General features: G+C 49.5%; 1 protein-coding gene across 1 annotated transcript; it reads right to left on the reverse strand.

Moving 5' to 3' along the window:
* Positions 1–612: 612 nt before the first annotated feature.
* On the reverse strand, positions 613–8,409 carry LOC101397316 (arylacetamide deacetylase-like 3). The gene is made up of 4 exons (XM_004425601.3): positions 8,108–8,409; positions 5,143–5,359; positions 3,859–3,922; positions 613–1,632 (listed from the first exon to the last, which is right to left on the reverse strand). The coding sequence occupies exons 1-4, from the start codon at positions 8,282–8,284 to the stop codon at positions 861–863; spliced, it is 1,230 nt and encodes a 409-aa protein (XP_004425658.1). The 5' UTR covers positions 8,285–8,409; the 3' UTR covers positions 613–860.
* Between the last annotated feature and the right edge of the window lie 611 nt (positions 8,410–9,020).

A 9,020-nucleotide genomic window follows, 5' to 3' on the forward strand; every position in this document is an offset into this window, starting at 1 on the left:
GAGTTCTCACTAACATGTCTTCGGTCACTTTGGCCCTCCCTATGTTTCCCAATATGGACATAGCTGAGCTTGGTCAGACTCAGTCTTCATGGGTCTCTGACTTGGGACTCAACCTTCCTCCCAACTTCCCTCTTCTGACCCTTCTTACTTTGCTTCCAGGCCCTTGGTTGGAAGCCTGACTTTGACCCTAAGAGCCCCAATCAGGCATCTCTGGTCTGTTGAGCATGCCACCCTCCATGAAAAACCTATCTATTCTGTCCTAACTCTTCCAGCCCTGGCAATCAAGACTCTGAGCTCAGACACCGAGGAACAGCAGGGAAATTGTCACCTTGTACCCAGAGGAGGAGGCGAAACCAGTTTCTTCACCTCCACCCAGCAGTCTAGAACATCAGAGCCCCGCACTCTAGCCAGATTGGAAAAGGCCCATGAGATTGCACAGGATGCCCCTGGGTTATTCCAAGCCCAGCCAAGCAGACACTCCTATTGGTCACAGCCTGGACTAGCCTGGGCAGTCTGAACTCTCCCTCAGGGAGGCCATGGGCAATGCTTACGTGCTCATTCACTCTTGCGAATGGCCATTGAAGATTGTCAGCTCAAGTTTTCCCAATGGTCAACATGGCCAGAAAGCCTCACTCTCCCCACGCCGCACCCCCCCCCCACCCCGCACCCAGTCTGTCTCCCTTTAGACATCAGAAACATGCATTCTATGATTCTAGAACCTGGAACAAGAAGGAGATAGCAACCTCGACATCCTCCCTAGCCCTACTCAGCATCACCTCCATCCACAACAGAGAGCCCCATGGGGAACCAGATGATGGCAGAACCCACACTCTTGTAACTGCAGCTGGCAGGAAAGACGGTCACAGCCCCTTTAGAAAATGGACCACAGCATTCATAATCTTCGAGGAGCAGGGGAAGTACAAGCAGCCCAAGTCAATGGTGCTAAGCACTCCGTGAAAACCATCCTCCATGTGGTGCCAAGTCACCGGGACTCCCAAGTCCTCCAGCCTCTTCTTGTAGAGCAGCGAATGGTCCCGGAGAATGTCGTGCTCACAACTCACGATGCAAGCTTCGGGGAGGCGAGACACCACTTCATCTTCTGCAAGCAGGGGCGAGTTCATCAAATCCAGAGTGATGTTTGTCTCCAGGTAGGCATCCTCATTCATGGGCTCACGGGGCATCAGCTGACAGCCTCTCTTAAACCTCTCCGGGATGTTCTCCACGCCTATCCACTTTCTATACTTTTCCCAGACTTCAGCAGGCAAATGGGCACCTTTCATGACAGTGCTTTTCCAGGAGGGGCTGATGTCCAGGTAACCACACCAACAGCGGAAGGCAAAACTTAGAGTGAGCGGTGGGACATTCTTGTTCTGCTGGTAGGAGGGGGTTTGGAAGTCCAGGGATTGGAGAGGAGCATAGATCAGGATCTGAGCTCGGATCTTGGGGAGATAGGGACTGTCCACAAGTTTCTGACAAACTATTGCTGCTGCTGCCCCTCCTGCACTGTCACCACAGACCACGACCCGGGCTGGATCCACACTGTACATCTTCAAGGACCTCAGGAAGTGGATGGTGGCCGCAATGCAGTCTCTTACCAGCACTGGATACTTATGATGGGGCACCCTGCGGTATCTGAAAAGGAATCAAAGAACACAGGCTACACTCCTTACCCCAGCAAAGCCAAAAACACCTGAACATCTGAATCCCGAGCAGGTGCAGTGAAGGTATGAGGCTTAAATGAGGTCATAGACCCAAAGCCCTGAGTGCCGGACATATCGGCTCAGCAAGTGGGAGCTGCCATTCCCCCGTCTCAATGCCAATTTCGGGGACAGGCTGCGACCACGAGAGCCCTGTCATCCATCTACTGGTCAACAACTTAGCTATCATCAACAGGAGTCCCATCTTTCAGAACCTACCTGCCTCATACCTGTTCCCTGTTTTTATGATTCTTTAGTGAGAAACTCCAGGCTTGCCTGCCTTCAGATTCTAATTAATCCTGCCATGCTCACAGGTTTTGTGGGAGGATCTTGTCAACTTAAATACCGCCAGGGGCCAACAGATCACAAACGGGCTTCCGCCTCCAGATCAGCCAGGCCCACTGGAGACCATTGCTCCATGTTCAGGTTGCTGCCACGCCAGCCTTGCGTTGCTAGACCTTCCCCTTTTCTGAGACATTCCAGAAATCTGGTGTTAAAATCAAACGCAAACGGAGACCAGACTTGAAAATTCTCTGAGCAGACAAAACCAGTTTAGCTATACAAGCAAAGCTTAATTTAGCTTATTTTGCAAGACAAACGAGGCTACCTCGACCTGGGTCACTTCTTGCTTACACTTCTGAGAGTCACAAGCGAAATTTAAATTGCTCTCCAAAATTGATATGAGGTTGCCACTAACCAATTCCGTTTCATTTAAGAAAACTCTAATATTGTAACCAGTCCCTGTGAAGAACAAGCAGTCACGGCCTCTGCGCTAGGTAAGCTGCTTTATAACAATGTAACTCTGAGCCTCATTCCGTGTTTCCCTTTGCTTGCTCCCGGTTTGCAAACTTTTTGATGTGTGCACAATGAACTTTTACTAATTACTACTTCAGTGATGCACTGGTTTTACTTCTCGTTTTTCCTGAACTTTTGAGATTGAGTTTTATGAGAAATTTTACCATTTTAAATGCTGGTCCTCAAATAAAAAAATAAAGAAAAAGAAGTACTCTGTGGGATTAACAAAACTTCTGCCAGCCATTTCTACTGCTGCCCCCTCTTCTAAGCTACCTCGGGTTCATGCTGGGACAGCAGTGCTTTCAACTCCAAAATCCTGTCTACCTTGGATTCATAAAATAACTTTCTTGCAGAGATTTGCTGGTATATTCTACAGAGGAACTCTTGGTTCAGCACAACCAGAACGGTGAGGCGTCTAGTGGCCAAGAATTGGATCATGGTTTCCATCCCACTGCAGAAATGGTTTTGGAGCTGAGAATTGTAAAGTGAGGCGTTTCTCCAGGACTCTCTCCCTCAGCCAGGACTGATTCTCTATTTTTTACTCTACTGAACTAGTTGTGCCATAAGAAAACTGGAAAATGTGTCCCCACAGAGATGTTGGCAATTGACATTCCTTTATGGCATGTGCATTTCAATGAAACTGCAGGAAAAGCTGAATCGGGAGGAACCTCCCCACCCCTGTGTGCCGATGTGTCAGGCAGCGGGGCAGGAGGATGAGGCCACACACTACAGTGACTGCTCCTCCTCTGCGACCAGTTTGCCTGATGTGGAGGCCACGGGAGGGGCCACCTCAGGTCTCTCCTGCTCTGTGTCCATCAAGCCCTCTTTGAAGATCCACGTTAGATGGGTGACTCTCTGAGATCAGTTAGGAGAGAGTGGCTTTTTAATGTTTCTCGCTTCCTTTGGTGGATCTCAGCAGGTGGACCTCCCTCTGGGGAGCCCATGGAAATGATGCGGCAGTGTTTGCGGTAGTCCTGGTTACGGCGCAAGGCATCCAGGGTGTCGAGTGGAGGGAGGCGCTATGTCCGGGATGTGCAGGGCTGTTCCTCTCCCCGAGGAGCATTCTGTCCAGAAGTGCTCCGCTTATGAAACTCCGCCCCTGATCTGCTTCACAAAGACCACTCCCCTTCCAGCTTCCAGAAGATGCAAGGCAAAAAACGCCCCGTTTAAACATACCGAGGGCCACCGGCAGGAAGGAGTGCCCGTTCTCTGCCTCTTGCTGTCCATCTCCCTTCCTCTCCCCATCGCTGGCTTCCCACAGCCTGTCCCCTGCTCCCGGTTTCCCTCTAAGTCCCCGCCTGCCACTGACTCCTCCCTCCCACCCCGTGACTCCAGCACTCCTGGCTCCCCGGTCCCGTTTACTCACCCGACTGATAGAACCACTGAGTCACTCCTCTTGCACAAACGACAGCATATGCCATGGTGGGTGTCTAGAAAATAAAGGGTTTTAACCACTCACTAGGAAGGCAGGTGGGCTTCCTTTGCCAGCTGTTGGCTTACTGACCGCCACGATGGACAGAGCGCTGGAGTGGATTCAAAGTAGATTTTGCAGGTTTTCTTCTGGCTGTCGGGCAGCCTTCCTCTCACCCTTCTCGCTATTTCTCCTCTGTGACACTGTCTGAACAGCTTTCTCTAAGATGCCCACACCACCACCAATCGATCCTACAGTTCGTTCAAAATATCTGAGAAGCTATTTGGCCACAGAGTGCAGTGGTCCAGGATGTGAGCTCTGGATTCGGACCTGAGTTCAAATCCCGACTTCGCCTCCTTTTAGCTTGAGCTGAAGTGGTGCGGGGCAGCCCCCTCACCTCCCTGAGGCTTGATTTCCTCATCTGTACAATGAGGGTAATAATAATAGTAGGGCTGATGGGGGTTTCAATAAGATAATGCAAGGAAAGGGCTTCCACAGTGCCTGTCACGTAAGTATTAATATTAATGAATATTGGCTGCGTAATATTCATTACGCAGACCAAACAACACCGCAGTAGCACTAAATCCCTTATTCTCAAAGCCTACTGCAATGGGACCCTGGCATTCCACAGATTAGAAAGCACTATAAAGGTGTTTTTCTCCCTAAGTCGCAGGGGAGAAAAATTAAGATAATAAAATTGTCTCAATCTTGAGTTTTTTCTCTCATTCATTTTCCTCTAATTTCTGGTCCTCCTGTCTGTCTGTACCAGAATTTGCCTCAGGCAATAGCTGATGTGAAACAAAAGGATGTGTTTTAGTTATTTTCACTTAAAAAAAAAAATCCTTATTCCCAACTAAATGGAGGTGGTGGTTGCACAACATTGTGAATGTACTAAATGCCACTGAATTGTACACTTTACATGGTTAATTTTATGTTTTGTGAATTTCATATGTATATATATATATATACACATATACACAGATAACACACATACACACACACGCACATATGTGTGTGTATATATATCTCCTTACTTCCAGAAAGAGATCAGTGCCTTCCATATCTTTGCCTCCTGAGTGATCTGGGACCCACTAACCGCCCTCCTGCTCCCAGGTCATGATAGCAGCTACTGGGCCCCGGGAGACAATGGGCGTGCTGCCTCGTGCTGGAAAGGGCGTCCACCGGCTCTGCTCGGGGCTGTGGTGCTAAGGCTGGGAGGGCCGAGAAGGGGGCTCTTACTCAAGCTCCCTATGATGCCGCCGCCGCCATGGTAGAACACGATGCCAGGCCTGAGGGTGCAGGAGGACGCCTTGGGCTGGTACAGCCTCACAGCGATCGTCCCGTAGCGGAGGTCCGTGACCACAACATCCGGATCCTTTCTTAGCGGCAGCAGGTCATGCATGAAACGGACAAATTGGGGCATAGAACAGATTCTCAGTTTCTCTAAAATCGTCCCCTGTTGGTGAGAGAAGAGAAAACGCGGTGGGAAGGGTTTCAGTGTGTGCTGCACTCAAGTCCTGCTGCCACATGTGTCCTCCGCAGAGGGGCAGAGGGCGGGCTGGACCACAGCCCCACTTGACCCCCTCTGTGCCCCCAACACACCTGCAGAATGTCCACCCCTGTCCAGGCCCACGCTCTCCCAGCACCGGCCCCTCTCAATCCTCTCTCCCTGGATACCTGACACCCCAGCCCCACAAACCAGGCTTCTGGCCACCCCTCGAGGGTCCCTCTAACCTGGAACTCCTCCCACCTTGGCCTGGACATGACGTCTCTTCCCCGTGAGGCCCTCCACGACCACCCTAGCCAGTATGGCCATCCCAAGCATTTGTTGCCATTTTTTATGACGTGATAACTGCATGTTTTTAAAAAAGGGATGAGGGGCAGTTCTTATCTTTTAGAGATACCTACTGAAATTTTTTTTGTGTGTGTGAGGAAGATCAGCCCTGAGCTAACGTCCATGCTAATCCTCCTCTTTTTGCTGAGGAAGACCAGCTCTGAGCTAACATCTATTGCCAATCCTCCTCCTTTTTTTTTCCCCAAAGCCCCAGTAGATAGTTGTATGTCATAGCTGCACATCCTTCTAGTTGCTGTATGTGGGACGTGGCCTCAGCATGGCCAGAGAAGTGGTGCGTCCGTGCGCGCTCGGGATCTGAACCCGGGCCGCCAGCAGCGGAGCGTGCTCACTTAACCGCTAAGCCATGGGGCCGGCCCCCCTACTGAAATATTTTTGGATAAAATAATACAATGTCTGGGATCTGCTTTATAAGAAAATAGAAATAAGGGAAAAGATGAGGGCACAGATGAAATAAGACTGGCCAAGAGTGGGTAATCCTGGATGTGGCAGGGTGGGTACAGGGGGCTTCTCTATACTATTCTGACTCCTTTGAGATATGTCCAAAAGTTTGCATAAGAAAAAATAAAAGTAAACAAATAAAGTGGGCTCTCTCTTCCCAGTGGTTCCTAACCCTTTTCTATGCCAAGGCCATTTTGGCTTTTCGTGAAGCCTGAGGACACTGTCGCAGAATGTTTTGAATACGTACAATAAAATACTTGGGATTACAAAGGAAGGCAATTTTATTTAAATATAGTTGTCAAAATAGTAAAGAAAATGTGTGATGCAATAACAGAGGTGCTTCCTTATCAGCACACTAAATAGCAAGATCTAGTGGCTGGTATGATACTACTATAATTTCAGAGGAATGAGACACATGTGTGATTTTTCACAGTATCTGCAATAGCTGTACTATGCTCTGAAAATATCTGTGATTCCTCTTGGTGACAAGGTCGCGGGTTCTGCCGTCACTACTGCTGTTTGTTTCCTTCATTCGTAATGGAAGGAAATACTACCTTTGCATTGGAGGTTAGTGAGAATGGGGTGATTTCGACCCCATCCAAATTCGTGGACCCCTTGCATTCTGTCACCCTTGGGGGTTCAGGGAACCCCGGGTTAAGAAGCCCTGCTGGACCCTACAGTCCTGCCTCACTCTGCTGACAGCACTTCCCACTCTGTGAATTGGTTTATTTGGAGAGTTTGCTTGTTTATTGCTGTCTCCTCACCCCACTGCCATGAGCCTCGGAGATCCTTGAAGGCGGACTCTATCTGGGACACTACTTCCTCTCACCCATTCTTGATCCCCAGAGTAGGACTGGTGGATGGTGCATAATAGTTGCACAACACATCTCTGTAGAAAGAACAATAGTAATAAGGCTAATATTCATGGAGGGCTGACTCTGTGCCAGGCGTTGTAACTCACACTCCGCGGAGCTTAACTCAATGCATCCTCTCAGGATGCTACGAAGTCGGGACTATTATTTTTCCCCATGTTGCAGGTAAGGAAACTGAGTCACTGTATTTGGGAATGTGGACTGTAGACTATGAGAGTCAAGGCCAGGGAAACCACAGGACCGAATCATCACATCCTATAAAAGCTGACCCTGGAGGTAAGAGAACTTTGACCCCTGGGTTCTTCTCTATCAAGGCTTTCCCACGAGAACAGGTGCTTGCAATCGCTTTTCATTGTATGAAAGATTTAGGAAACATATTTTCTATATTCTATTTCTGTCAGCCCTCTGGAAAAGCATAGCAAAACCTTGTGGGCAACCTCGACACGATTCTCACCATGATCTATTTCCGGGTGTTTTATTAAATGACACGCACCAGGAACAATGAGCAGAATTTGACTATACCACATAAACAGTTTTCCATCTCTCAAAAGCAACAAAATATATATACATATTTAAAGTCAAATTCTGTAGTTTTGCTCAGCTGTACTAATTTACTCTTTTGCTGTGTGTCTCTTTCTTTTGTTGTTGGCTGCTTCCAGCTGGCAGATAGGTAGCAACAGGGGCCCAAAATTCAGGAAACTTCCTCCCTGTCTTCACAGCTTCCCGGAGTGAGGAGTGCTGTGAAGAAGGTAAGACAGGAGGCAGGCTGCAGGGAGGGGGCAGGCCTTCTTTTTTTCATGTTAACTGAGAAAGAAATTCTTTGAATTTTGTGGCTATTAGCCCAGTCCAGCTTGAGAAACCCCGGGAAGAGGTTGAGAACCACTGGGACCCTCATAGGGATTTTTCGGGCTTGAGAATATACTGTCAGCCTCTACCGCCAAGATATTAACGTTAATTCAGCTAGAAGCTTCTAGTATGTGTTTTCCCAGCTCTCTCCTCAACCCTCAGGAGGAAGGGACAAATAAAATGCAAAACTCACCCATGTCATCAGCATCTGGAAGAGGCAATGGAAGACCCGCAGTCTCACCGGGTGGCTGATGGTCGCAGGGATGTCGATAGTGAGGAAGTGGCTGCAGATCACCCACAGCCCGACCCCCACGAAGAACGCGCAGGCTGCCACGGGGAGGACCAGCAGCGGGAGAGGGACCGCCATCATGCTGTTTCCACCATGGAAGAGGCTGAGGGAAGGCTGTGCTCGGCACAGGCCATTTAGGACATGGTCTGGGGCCAGCAGATGACCTCCACTTACATATCTCAGCCTGCCCTCCCCACCTCTCCAACTCCCGCAAGCATTGGCCTAGCCCAGGTGAGTCACAGACTCAGGTGAGGGCTCTAGACAAGGCCCATGCAGAGGAAAAAATGGCTGTTGCAACCTGACCCAGCTGGAAATGGGAGCTCCGAAGTTCTAGCTGACACCCTGGCACTGCTACTAGAAATAGCCTTGGATAAGTCACCACGGACCTCACACACACTATTCTTTCCACCTGCCCTCTGACCTCATCACCACCCCCTGATTCCGCTCTGGCCACACTTGCTGTTCCTTAGCCTGCCAAGGAGGCCCCAGGGCCTTTGCACTGGCTGTTGTCCGCACAACATTCTTCCCTCAGACATCAGCTGGGCTCCACCCCTCCCCTACTGCAGGTGTCTGCTCATGTCACCTTCTCAGTGAGGCCATCCTTGGCTACCTTATTTAAAATCGTAACTCCCCACCAGCGTTCCTACGCCCACCCCACCCCTCCACCTGCTTCCTTTGTCTTCATGGCCTTTATTATTGCCTGAGACACCACATACTCCACTTGTTCCTTTCTTATCTGTCAAATGCATCCTCTGTGAGGACAGGAATTTTTGTGTTCCTTGCTTTGTCCCCAGAGGCCACATCAGGGTTTGGTACT

The sequence above is a fragment of the Ceratotherium simum genome, chromosome 22 (assembly GCF_057802395.1).
Source record: "Ceratotherium simum simum isolate JZ-2026a chromosome 22, ASM5780239v1, whole genome shotgun sequence".
In the NCBI taxonomy this organism is placed as follows: domain Eukaryota; kingdom Metazoa; phylum Chordata; class Mammalia; order Perissodactyla; family Rhinocerotidae; genus Ceratotherium; species Ceratotherium simum.